The 12,456-nt window shown below is 58.3% G+C and overlaps 1 protein-coding gene across 3 annotated transcripts; it reads left to right on the top strand.

The window, feature by feature from the left end:
• Positions 1-4,429: 4,429 nt before the first annotated feature.
• Positions 4,430-11,291, top strand: PLEKHB1 (pleckstrin homology domain containing B1). Of its 3 annotated transcripts, none has more exons than XM_056327661.1 (7): positions 4,430-4,549; positions 5,687-5,749; positions 6,236-6,388; positions 7,327-7,429; positions 8,350-8,389; positions 9,270-9,375; positions 9,819-11,291. In XM_056327661.1, the coding sequence occupies exons 2-7, from the start codon at positions 5,713-5,715 to the stop codon at positions 9,953-9,955; spliced, it is 576 nt and encodes a 191-aa protein (XP_056183636.1). In that variant the 5' UTR covers positions 4,430-4,549; positions 5,687-5,712; the 3' UTR covers positions 9,956-11,291. The 3 variants fall into 3 exon arrangements, with proteins under 3 accessions (XP_056183636.1, XP_056183637.1, XP_056183635.1); XM_056327662.1 differs by having other exon boundaries at positions 4,441-4,549; positions 5,690-5,749; XM_056327660.1 differs by lacking the exon at positions 4,430-4,549 and adding an exon at positions 4,684-4,843.
• Positions 11,292-12,456: the final 1,165 nt, after the last annotated feature.

Genomic DNA, 12,456 nt, shown 5'->3' with positions numbered 1-12,456 from the left:
GCGAGAGCAAGGCCGCGGGCTGCCAGCAGTGAGGCCAGTGGAGGGAAGGGAGGGGAGAGCCTGGGCGCCCGGCCTTGCACCCCCGCCTCCTCCCCCTCCTCCTCCTGCCGCGGCCTGACTTTGCCCCGTCCCGTCTCCTCACACCTCTCGCCCCTCTCCCCGCTAACAGCTGCATGCCCCCCACCTCAACCCCCCCCACACTCCCCCTCTCCCCCTCGGCAATGCTGGCAGCAGCGGGCACAGACCCCAGCCTGCTCCTTGCTTCCCCTCTCCCCTGCAAAACCCCTTCCTCCACATTCTGGGGCGCAGCCACCCCTGCAATATTTGGGGAAGGCAGCAGCTTTGGCCCCCTGTGGCCCTGAGAGGAAGGGCCCTTCTCCAGCAAGGCAAATGAGTGCTTTAATTTTTCATGTAGGAATGGATGTGAAAAATTGACATTAAACCTTTTAGAATTACCAGCATCACTTAGGTTGGGAAAGACCTTTAACATCATCAAGTCCAAGCATTAACCCAGCGCCACCAAGGCCACCACTGAACCATGTCCCCAAGTGCCACATCCACATGTCTTCTGATCACCTCCAGGGATGGTTCCTGCACCACGTCCCGGGGCAGCCTGTGCCAGTGCTTGGCCACCCTGTCGGGGAAGACATTTCTCCCAGTGCCCACCCTGAACCTCCCCTGGTGCGGCTGGAGGCCGTTCCCTCCTGTCCTGCCGCTGGTTCCTTGGGAGCAGAGACCGACCCCCCTCGCTGCAGCCTCCTGCCAGGCAGCTGTAGGGAGCCAGAAGGGCCCCCCTGAGCCCCCTTTTCTCCGGGCTGAGCCCCCCCAGCTCCCCCCGCCCCCCCCCCCCCCCAGAGCTGTGCCGCAGCCCCTTCCCCAGCCCCTGCCCGGCTCTGGACACGCTCCAGCCCCTCCGGGTCTGCCTGGGGGTGAGGGGCCCAACGCTGAGCCCAGGGCTCGAGGGGTGGCTGCACCAGGGCCCAGAGGATGATCACTGCCCTTTTAGGAGGGATTGGCAGCACTGGCTGGTGCACACAGCTACAAGGTGGGTGCAAGGTGCATCACAGCAGCTCAGTGCCCTAGTTTTAGGGTGGGAAAGGAGTATTTTGGGAAAGTCCTGGTGTCTGGGAGACAGAGAATTCCTATGGGTCTTTCCCCCAGGGCTGACACCAACACCCACATCTCCTCCCCAGTCCCTCAGAACATTAATTGCTGTTTGAAGTATTTTGCTTTTTTGTGAAGAATCACACCAGCAATTTTGTTTCCCAAGCAACTGATCTCGAGCACCCCCCTAGGGAATCAGGGAATTGGGATGGGGCTGTCCCCGGGGCAGAGCAGGGGTCATCATACCCCAGGCTGCTTGCTTCAGTTTCTCACCCCTTGGACATGCTGGCATGGGGTGGGCGGTGTTGTGAAAATAATGTCAAAGGAAAAATTTCTCCTTGCATGTTTCTTCCGCAGGGCGGAGGATGCTGGCAGCGCTGATGGGACATGCTCAGCCACAGTGACGCCCAGTGTTGGAGCCTCCAGTAGGATCTGGGGGCTCTTTAACAGCCCCCGGGGGGGCAGGGGTTATCCCCCCTGGAAGAAAGGTACTGACTTGTCCCAACGGCAGATGTGTGTTAGTAAAAGAAAGAGCAAATGTTGGGGTGACCTCACCTGGGTTCCAGCATGGGGGTAGCATATCCGAACCCCCAGAGCAGGAGGAGACAGGGGAGATCCACCGGGGAGGTTCTGTTTTCCTACATCATGTGAGACATGGGAAAAGTTTCAAAAATCCTTTGTTTCATATCCCAACCCCAAGGCTTTGGCTGGGATGGGGGACATCTCCACCAGCACCGAGCCAGCGCTCTGTAGCAGCTTCTTGCTGTAACAACCACCCAGGTGAGGCATGGATGGAGCCCAGCTGGACAAAAGACAAACTGGCAGTTTCAAAGTCCATCTCTTCTACTAAGCAACACCCAACTGCAACGGAAAACAAGGGGAAATCCGTGATTTGGCTACCCTGAGCCAAGAGCCAAGTCTGTTCCCATGTTGCATCCTCTCCCTTCTTCCACCTGCGCAGCTTTGCCAGCTGAAAATAAATTCCTGGCTCCTCAGCTCACTATTTTCACCCAGCGTGCCCCAAACTTACCCCAAATAACTGGAAAAAAACGGCCACCAAACCCCAGTTCTCAAAAAATAAATAAACCAGGCCCCCCAAATCCTGCGCCAGCATAATTTTCTTCCCCAGTGGAAAGCAGAGCGATTTGGCGACATTTTTAATGGTACCACGTGTGGTTTGCAGTCTCCAACGCCTGCCTTTTCAGCCTGTCCATCACAAACGTGTGGGTTGTGTTGATGTTTGCTCCCTGGAGGCTTTATTCCTGTTCTTTTTCTTTGTAGTTGTTGTTGTTGTTTCCCTCCTCTCCTTCTTGGAATAAACTTGATGTCTTATCTGCCAGCTGACCAGGGGCTGCAGCCAAGCAGAACCCATTAGTGCGGTGCTATAGATTTTCAACCCCATGAAAATCTGCTGCCATTTTAAATAGAGCATCTATTTATTTCACTTGGCGGTGTGTCCTTTTGCTGTCAAGGAGACAAATTATTCCAGTCCTGTGGCAGAGCTCACAATAACGTGGCAGAAAAGCTTGGAGAACAATTTATACCAAACTGTGGCATAACATCTACCTATAGAGCGGCAGCCCGATACCAGTGGATGGCCCAGAATAAATCCACATTTCAGCCCAAGTCCCTTCCTAAGGGAACTTTTTTATTAAGTCATTGCAGAACAAAGTATCTGGCCTGGACCTTGATTTCTCAGCGTGCATCTCTAAATATTTAGCGTGACCAGGATGTTTTGCAGCCCGATAACCAGCATGGAGGGATGCGCAAGGCTGCACGAGCGTGCCCCAGCCGATGGGGTAATTGCAATTTAACTCCTTTATAATTAATCTGCATGCTGCTGGATTAATCTAATTCCTTCTGCTGTTCACCACAGCAAAGCCAGTGCTGGAGGGAGGGAAGGGGAAAGGGGTTTTGCATTGAAAAACCTGCTGGAATAGATGCGGGGTTTTTTGTATTAAGGGCTGGCATATTCTTAATAAACACCTTTGTCATCAGCCTAGCCTTAACTATATATAACCTGACCTGTATTTTAAGCCACATAATGCCAGCCAGCTGCCAGGGATTGCGCTCACTGAATTGTCTTGGGCCTGTTTCCAGTGTGCGCGGGGAGCCACAGGAAATGTGCCGTGTTTCCTTCCCCGGGTGGCAAAAAAAGACTTTGGAAGAGGCGCTTGGGCTGCCACTGCAGGCTTGTCTCGATGGAAACGCATCCCTGCCCGCATGCAATTCCTGCCTGCCTGCTACGGCTAATGCCTGCACATTCTCCTGGGCATGCCCTACATATGTGTATGGAGAGAGAGATATAAAATATATAGCCATTCCTTCTTTTAGGGAAGGAGTGGGTAAGAGGGGTTCCCTGCAGTTCCCCAGTCTGCACTTTCCAAACCTGCCTGGGGGCCGGGGACCGTGCCTTTGCCAGCTGCTGGCCGGGCACAGGGATGCATCCCAGGCTCTCCTTCACTCCTAACCTCCTTATTTTTTTCTTTTCCCAACAGGTTTGCAAAGCCTCAGCTGTCTCGAGCAGGGTGAAGGGGTCCAGTAATGTGCAGCAACAACGATGTCCAGCAGCTTTTCCAACCCTGCAGCCTTTGGGCACCTGTGACTCGTGCCTGCCTGTCTCCAGAGCTGAGGATAGTTTTGCTCTGAACTCCAGCAGGAGCCAAGTCACACCTCGATTTTAACCCAGAGGATAACTTGCTCCACTTGGAAATCCAAGTTAGACGAGCACTTAGGTACTTAAAATCGGGGTTGCTCCCAGTTTATGCTCCTGCCAGTGGTGTGCCCCTGGCGCTGGCTCCAGCAAGATCCTATTGTGATACTAAACGCTCCCTCAGACCCATTCCCAGCATTGGAGGAGGGTCCTGCATCCCCCAAGCATCTCATGGGCCAGTGCCCAGCTCCGGTCTCACCTCTGTGTGAGGCAGGAGACCCCCGGGCACCCCTCGCTGCCCTAGGCTTAGCTTTGTGGCTCCCGCTTGGGCTGAGCCATCCCGAGGGCACCCACACTGCTGCCACCCGCGCACGGGTTACGTACGTACGGTCCCCGTTGTCCCACTCCGGAACCCCTCGATCGCCCAGCCTCTCCCGACCGTGCGGCTGCTCCGTCTCCGGAGGAAAAGGGGAGCTCTGGGGAGAAAGTGGGGCTTGGAGGTGCTGGATCCCTCCTCGGTGGGTCACGGCTGAAGCAACCACGGGCACCGCCGGCGGCACCAGCCCCGCGGCCGCGCAGGCAGCGGGCAGCGGCGTTTGGGGGGATGAATCGCTAAAAGGTGACATTTTCCGCCGGGCCGGTACTTCCAGGATGCTCCGAGCGCCCGGAGCCGCCGGCGCGGCCCCGCCCGCCCCTGCCGGTACCTGCCTACAGCTCCCGGCGGGCAGCGCGGGCGGGCAGCAACGGGCAGCAACGGGCAGCGACGGGGACCCGCCGCGCCGCCTCCGCCCGGTGAGGGGGGCGCGGGGCGGCTCCGGGGGGCTCCGGGCTGGGGGGAGGCGCGACCCCCGGGGGATGGGGTACCGGGGATGGGGGTAGCAGAGACGGGGGTTGTGGAGAGCCGGGGTCCCAGGGGATGCCAGTACTGAAGGATGTGGGTACCAGAAGGATGCAGAAAGGGAGCGCCCCAAAATACGGCTACGGGGAGATGCCAGGGGATGGGGGCACCAGGGGATGGGGGACGAGGGCACCAGATATGGGTACCAGGGGGCTGCAAATACAGGGGGATAAAGGTGCCACAGAGCTGTGAGTACTGAGGGATGGGGCACCAGGGTAGGGGAGGGTGCCAGGGGGGTGAGGGTATGGGAGGGGGAGGGTACCAAGGGCCGTAGGGACCCAGGGGCTGTGATTTCAGGGAGATGTGGGTACCAGGGGGATGCAGACAGCGGGGCCTCGGACTCCAGGGGGAATGTGGATACCTGGAGATCCAGGCACTGGGTACCATAGGTACTGAGGCACAGAGCTGCCGGGGGGGTGTCTGCCTTGGCCTGCCCCTGGACCAGGGGGGGATGCAACCAGGTGGTCCTGGAAACCATCCTGGGGTGCTGAGTCCCCATCACTGGGGTGCTGGGGTCCGTGGCTGAGGGGTGGAAGGGGGGGCTGTGGCACCACTCCTGCCTGGCCCTGGGGTGTTGGCTTTGCCTGGGGACCTGGGGAGCGATGACTTCATGGCCTTATTAAGGACTCATTTCCATCCAGGCACAGAAAATAAGTGTGGCTGCCGTCTGCCATGGAAAGTTACTGGGGCTGTGGGGAGTTACTGCCTGTTTTCATACGTGGCCCGGATTTCTCAATTTACCTCCATGGGATGATAATCCCTAAATCCCAATGAGATTAAAGGCAGAAAGAAAGGTGGCTGGTGTTCCTCCTCCCTGCCTTTGCCATGTTTCTCAGATGATGAAATCCCACGTCTGTCTAACCCCGATTAACCCATGTGCGTGGCTCATCCCCCCTATAAAAAAAGGGGCAACAAGGGTGAATGTCCAACCGACTTCACTCCCTGGAGTGCAGGGAGGTGGGAACCTGGGGGAGAAGCCGCAGGCGAGGTGGGAGCTCCTGTTTTAACTCCCATTATTTTTCCCACGCCAGCAGGTCCGGAAAACCCTCCTGCAGCCATGGCGCTGGTGAAGAGTGGTTGGCTTTGGCGGCAGAGTAAGTGTGACCCCCGAGCTTTCCAGGTTGGAAGTCCCCCCAAAAATAAACCTGGAGAGATTTTGGCTACAGGATGCCAGGAGAAGGCGTTGGGGGGATGGGCCCCAACCTGGGCAGTTAATCCACGGTGGAGAGGAAATCACGGCTCAGCCGCTCACAGATTTATGTAAGAGGAGAAAGGGAACGTCTGCCATGAAAACAGATGCGTGGCTCCACGTCCGGGACTGGATCTGGTCCCACATGCACGGCGGGGCAGCAGCAACATGCCCTGATGGCTTTTTTGGCAGCCCTTCTTAATTTAAAGCCACCTGGTCATGCTGCCCTGGATCCCGTGCCAGGCACAGGTGCCCTGCAGGACGCAGCGGTTCTTGCAAGGGGCAGTGGGATCTGGCTGCAAATTTGGGGGATGGCATTGGGTCTCGTGAGCATGCTGGGCATGTCCCCGTGGGCTTCCTGGGGTCCTCTACCTCCTCCCCATCCCGACAGGCTCCATCCTGCGCCGCTGGAAGAGAAACTGGTTTGTCCTCTACCTGGATGGCAGCTTGGTTTACTACCACGACGAGACGCAGCGTGACATGGATGGCCGGATCCACGTCAAATACAGCTGCCGGGACGTGAGGACTGGCCGTGAGTGCAGAGGTGAGCAAAGCGCCACGTCCTCAAGCCCCATGTCCCCAACCCCAACCCGCGCCGGGCTCTCCGCGTAGCCGTAACCCTTTAAAATGATGTTCTGCTTGTGCACGTCTAAGGTACCCCAAAAATAACCCAAGCGAATTCACCCCTTTCTAGCTCCCAGCCAGCCAGGCCGTCCCCCATGAGGTGCACATTGCATCTTCTGTTGCTTTTCCACAGGGAAAGGAGGAGAAACTCTCCTCCTGGTTTGTGCTTGTTCAAAACACGATCCCACAGCCCTGACTCATCCCTTGCCGTCTCGCACAAACAAGGAGAACAAAGCAGGAGCTTGGTGTGGCCCCGGCAGCCCACGGCCACCGCACAATGCGCCTTTCTTGGGCTGCGAGCGGTGGTGGTGAAGCTGGGATGCCGCGGTGGGAGCACAAACCCAAAGGTTCATGCGCACTGGAGGGTCCTGCCGAGCGTCGAGAAGGGGGGGAAGATACATGAGCCTTTTGGGTTTAAGATTTTGTTCTTGCTCAAGCTCATGATCTAGCTCCAGCAGCATCTCACGTTTCTACAAAACGTGGGTGCCTGCTGCAAGCTGGCAAATTAAAGCAAACATAGCTCGGCCTGGTGGCCTGATCGGCGATTTTCTGCCCTTCCACTTTCTACCGTGGGGGTGGAAGTTTCTGCTCGCCAGCTCTTTGCTTGTGTTGGCTTTTAACCTTTGAGATCCCGACTGGGTCTCACAAGTTGAGACTGAGCCAAAATTAAACGCAAATCGTGAGCACAGCGTCCCAGTTTTTTAACCATCGCACCCATTAGCAGCACATGGTGGGGGCTGCTTGTGCTGGGGGTAATCTGGAGGCTGCCCCTCTCCCTGAGAGGGTCTGTGGACAGATGGGAAGGGTCTCTGGGGCACCTCCTTTGCTGAGGCTGGATCCTGTCCCTTCCATTTCCAGATGTGCAGCCACCCGAGGGGAAGAGCCGTGACTGCTTGCTGACCGTCGTGCTGCGGGACGGCTCCAAGACGACACTGTGCGCCGAGAGCGAGGATGACGCCGTGTAAGCTGAAATCCCACCGCGGCAGCACTGAAATCCCCTCAGCAGCTTTTTCATCCGAATTATCTGAGCCTGGAAAGGGCCTTGGCCACGCGAGAGCCCTGTCCCACTTGCCCTGCGTCCCACCCGTGGCTAAAATCCCACACAAGCCCCTCTGTTTCTCAAACACCCATGTTTGCTTGCAGGGCGATAGGTGCAGGTGGAGACTCGGGTTTCCTGCTGAGTAATTCCAAGCCAAAAGCAGCGATGTTTAAACAGTTGGCCTCCTGCAGGGTGGGTTTCCCTGATGGATGAGAAATCGCCTCTTGGGCTGACCGAGGATCACTGGGGAAGGGTTTTAATCAGTATTTGGCAATGAATAGCGTGAAAATGAAGTCCCTACTGGCTTAAGGCCATGCCAGGCAGGAAGAAACACCCACTTCTAGCACTACTCCCCTTCTATTTATTTCTGTAACAATTAAGAATTCTATTTTTATAAAACCTGAACTTTTAAATAAAAGTTTAAGACATTTATTAAAAAAAAGAAGTGGGAAACCGTCAGCTGATCTTAGACAGAGGGATCATTCAGCTGGGCCAAGTCAAGCTTGATCAACTGAGCTTGACCCTAGTTGTGTGAAAATTCATCCGCTACCCCCTTTTCCCCCCAGTTTAGATGTAACTTTCCTGCCGGCAGCAAATTGTTTTAGCCGGGGCCATTCCCAGGGACAGCATGTAGCCCCTGTGCCCATCCCTGCGGCGCGGGGTACCTCCTGGCACCTTCCCATCCCCACCTGTTAGCCCAGTGCTGGGCTAACAGGGAATTAAGATTCACGCCAGTGCCACGGCCTCATCCAGGTCACCGGGGGGGTTGGGGGGCTGTGTGTGCCAAGCAATTACTGCCCCTCAGCACCCCCCAAAAACGGGTCCCTCTGTTTTGTTTGCAGCGCTTGGAAGATGGCTGTGCTGGAGGCTAAATCCACCCCGGTGAGGCTCCATCCCCCCAAGCAGGGGCACCATCCAGGCACGGGCTTTGGGCAGGGTGGGGGTGACACCAACCCCCGGCGCCCCCCACCAGGGCTGATGCTGAGCACGGGGTGGCCCCTGAGACCCTGTGCCCATCGGGCACAGAGAGGAAAGCCCCTGGAGCCAGAGAGGGTGAAGAAACGTTAGTGACACAGCAGCCTGCTCGTGGTGCCACCAAGGGAAGGTGGCAGTCAAGGGTGACCCTGTGCAGAGGTGACTGGCAGAGGCACGGTGATGGGGACACAGTTACTGTGACAGGGGACACAGCTCAGGTGATGGGGGCAGAGTTAAGGTGACAGGACACGGTTAAGGGGGATGGTGACAGTTAAGGTGACAGGACACAGCTGAGGTGGCAGGGATGCAGTTAGGGAAATGGGGACAGAGTTAAGGTGATGGGGCAGAGTTAAGGTGACAGGACACAGCCAAGGTGACAAGGACAAAATTTAAGGTGACTGGGAAATGGTTAAGGGGAATGGCGCCAAGGTTAAGGTGATGGGGGCAACACATAGGGTTACGGGGACACAAGATGACAGGGACATGGCAAGGTGATAGGGCAGAGTTCAGGTGACAGGGGCAGAGTTAAGGGGCACAGGGGCAGTCAGGGTGACCTACGCGCAGCCAAGCAATGCGGGTGCCTGAGCAGAGGCTGCCCCTGGCATTTTGGATGCTCCGGGCCCCCCTCTCAGCAGCGCAGGGGAACCCCGGGATTCAGGCCCCCACCACACACGGGGAAACTGCGGCGCCGCTCCGGCCCGGCCCCACCGGCTGGACCGTGGCTCCGCCGCATGCGTGCAGCCCCGCTCTGCACACCAGCCTCACGCCATGCTCCTGCCGCTCCCAGGTGCACGTCTACGACCCCTACGACGACGACTACTACCAGACGGTGCCCCTCGACTCCCACCAGACCGCCTACATCAGCTCCGGTCACTACGGCCACCAGTATGGAGGTGGGTGGCCCCAGTTGGTAGCACGGGGGCAGTGGCCGCATCCTGATCCACCCCATCCCTCCCCAATGTTCGTTTGATGCTTTGACTTATTACCAGCTGGGGGATGCTTAATTTGGCCGGGGTGGGGGGGGTGGGGGGGTGGGCTGCCCCCCTTGGCACACGGAGCCCCTGAGGGATGGTTTCGCGGTCTGGGGATTGATGCCTGGCTCCCGGAGCCGCGGGGCTGAGCCCTGGCCAACTCGGTGCATGGTGGCACATTCAAGGTGGGGCTGGGGAGGGGACGGCGGAAGGAGCCATGGCTACACAGGGGATGCGGGTGACAGCCAAAGCTGGGGGTCCCTCTCCATCCCACCCCTTGGGGGTGCTGCTGGCAGCGGGGGGGTGCCAGGAGGATGGCAGCCCCTCATCACCTCCCCCCGCTCACCCCCCTTCTTGCCTTGCAGCTCCTGGGGTGACCCACGTCATCGTGCGCGAGGATCCCTACCGGGTCTCCGGGGACCAGATGGCCTTGGGGCTGCTGGCGGGGGCTGCCACTGGCGCTGCCCTCGGCTCCTTCATGTGGATGCCGTGCTGGTTTTAGCAGCGCCCTGCCCTCCTCCTGCAGGATGTGCCCCCCCCCCAAGCCGGGTCGCAGCCCCCTGACGTGGCCCCCTTTGCCTCCCCAGCCCAGTTTATCTCGCCCCCGGCTTGGTGCCTGCTATGAGCCACCCTCAGCCTACTGAAACCAGCCTGCTCAGCCCCCTACCCCCTGGGGACACAGATCCAGCCCCAAACCCACCCCAGAGCCCCTCCCAGCTCCAGCTTTTGCATTAAATAACCCCCACGTGCTTCAGAGACCCCCCCCAACCCGCCCCGCCAAGACCCCACAGCATTCGATTCCCATCTGCAAAGGGCCTGGGGAGCTGCCTGGGCCGTGGGCAGGCGGGAGGGCACAGTGCCCCAGCCCCGCTCTGCAGGGAGCTGGCTGCAGAAACACTTGTTTTTTGGAGCAAGGGGAATTATCTGGGGGGAGGTGGCTGAATATTTTTGCAGCCCCAGCTGGGCCAGGTGAAGCCCACCGCAGAGCTGCTTTTTAACAACTTTTTTAGGGGGAGGCGCCAGCACTAGAGCAGGTGCTGACATGAGAGGCAACCCCAGGGGTGCTTGAGACAGGTTATGTTCACAGTTAAGGGGGATGAAAACCTTTGCTGGATTTTCACCCCCTTTCCAGCCTCGCGCCCCCCCCCAGGGCTTGGCCAAGCTGGAGAAATGGTGCAACCTCCCCTGGGAACTGGGCTGGGAAGAACTCTGGGAATATCGTGGTTTCCCCAGCCAAGCAGCAGTCACTGTGGGAGGGACACAGAGCATCTCGAGTTTCACTCTGAATTTTGGGAAGGGGAAGAAATCACCTGGGGACAAGGGTAGATCTCCCTGGGGACCAGGGACCCTTTCTGGCAGCCGACCCAGGGCTGTATAAGCAGGGATTTAGGGGGAGCACACACAGTCCCTTTGTGTGACCCTGAGGCCAGGGGACAAGCAGCAGCTCACCTTTGCGTTGGGCAGCACCAGGCAACCGTCGATGGAATGGGGAGAGGCACAGCTGCCAAGCATCGCCCTTGGAGGCAAGATTTTATCCCCATCGATATGAAACAAATTCAAGAATTACAAATAAAACCCACAGCTAGATTTAAAAAAAAAAAAAAAAAAAAAAAAGAAAAAAAGAACCAAACCAGTGACGCCAGCGCCCCAGCCCGCTCTCGCTGTTGGAGCCCAGATCGGTTCACTCTGACAGCTGAGAGGGGATCGGGACATCTCAAACCACTGTCCTCATCCTCCCCGGCCTCCCTCGCCTCGCTGCTGCTGCAAACCCGCTCCCCTCAGCTGCATTGATTTTTGAAGAAGAAGAAAACAAAAAAAAAAAAAAGAAAAGAAGAAAAGCGTGCTATCCGCAGTCTAATAAAGGCAGCGAAAAATGACAGCCAGCCTGTGGGTGAGTGCGGGTTGGGGGGGGCTGTCCGGCCTTGGCGGTCTCCAGCGGTGGGAAGGTTCGGGTCCCTCTCAAGAGCTGTGTGCGGGTGTCACCAGCTCCCCCCTCTCCTCCTGCACCCCTTTTCTGCCCTCCCTTTTCCAGTGGAAGCGCCGAGGGCAGCTCACGGGGAGGGACGGGCTGCTGGGAGGTTCAACACCCCCCTCTGCTCCTTCCAAAAACGGGGCTCAAGGAGACCTCGCAGCGCCCAGACACGGCCCCGGCACCGTGGGGTCTCGGGGGTCCCACTTGCAGCCTCTGAACGTGGCATCATGGCCCCGAAGAGAAGCAGAAAAGAAAAAGCCACCTGAGAAATCCCGCTGGCCGTGGCTCTGCCGCGGTGCTGGAGAACCACAACCACATGCTGGCAGAGCAGCTCCATCCTCTGCATCCCAAATTCAGACCCCGCGGGACGAGCTGCCTGCGCCCGGGAAGGGATCCGCGCAGCACAGGCCCTGCCAGCCCCGCCTTAAAAGCATCGCTGGGGCTGGGGACCCTGCGGAGAAGCCGAGGGCGGCTGCCCCCTGCGTTTCGAAAAAAAAGATCAGCATTTTCTAAGCCAGGGATTGAGGCTTTCCCCCAGGGTCCCGCCACGGCTGCGTTAATCCCAGCACACAATCCCTGGCTTTCAAGGGGTGGAGAGGAGAAGAATCCGGCTCCATAAGCCCCCTCGTCCCTTCTGCCTTCGCCCATTTCCCAGCCCATTTCCCGCAGGCGCACTCTCACCTTCACGCCTCCTGCCGCACCACGCGCTCTCTTCCGCCGCCGATCCCCCCATTCCCCCGCGGTCATTCCTGCTGCAAGGAGGCTCTGGACAGAGAAGGGAAACAAGCAGCCCAGGACGTTTGTAGGCTGGACGTCAGATGGGAAATGAGCTGCACGGAGCCCGAACAACGCTTGGTCCCCATCTGCAGGAGGCTGCCATCCCGCCTTCCAACCTGTTTCCCATCGTCACCTCCACCCAAACCTGTCCCTGCCGGGCCAGAAGACCCTTTGCAGGGTGTCGTCCCTGCCCCCAGCCCCAAAAGCAGGGCGCTGGCAGCAACAGCTCCTTCCTCCACGCAGCTGGGAGCGAG

Source organism: Falco biarmicus, chromosome 2, assembly GCF_023638135.1.
Source record: "Falco biarmicus isolate bFalBia1 chromosome 2, bFalBia1.pri, whole genome shotgun sequence".
In the NCBI taxonomy this organism is placed as follows: domain Eukaryota; kingdom Metazoa; phylum Chordata; class Aves; order Falconiformes; family Falconidae; genus Falco; species Falco biarmicus.
The sequence above is the reverse complement of the archived record's forward strand: the minus strand, read 5'-3'. Positions and strand labels throughout refer to the sequence as shown.

What these genes read in the sequence shown, in the direction of transcription:
- PLEKHB1 (XM_056327660.1), top strand. Translation starts at nt 4,690, where the DNA reads ATGTGGGTACCAGAAGGATGCAGAAAGGGAGCGCCCCAAAATACGGCT. An exon ending in GACTGGCCGTGAGTGCAGAG is followed by an intron (nt 6,389 to 7,326) that starts GTGAGCAAAGCG and finishes TTCCATTTCCAG; the next exon opens with ATGTGCAGCCACCCGAGGGG. An exon ending in TGGAGGCTAAATCCACCCCG is followed by an intron (nt 8,390 to 9,269) that starts GTGAGGCTCCAT and finishes TGCCGCTCCCAG; the next exon opens with GTGCACGTCTACGACCCCTA.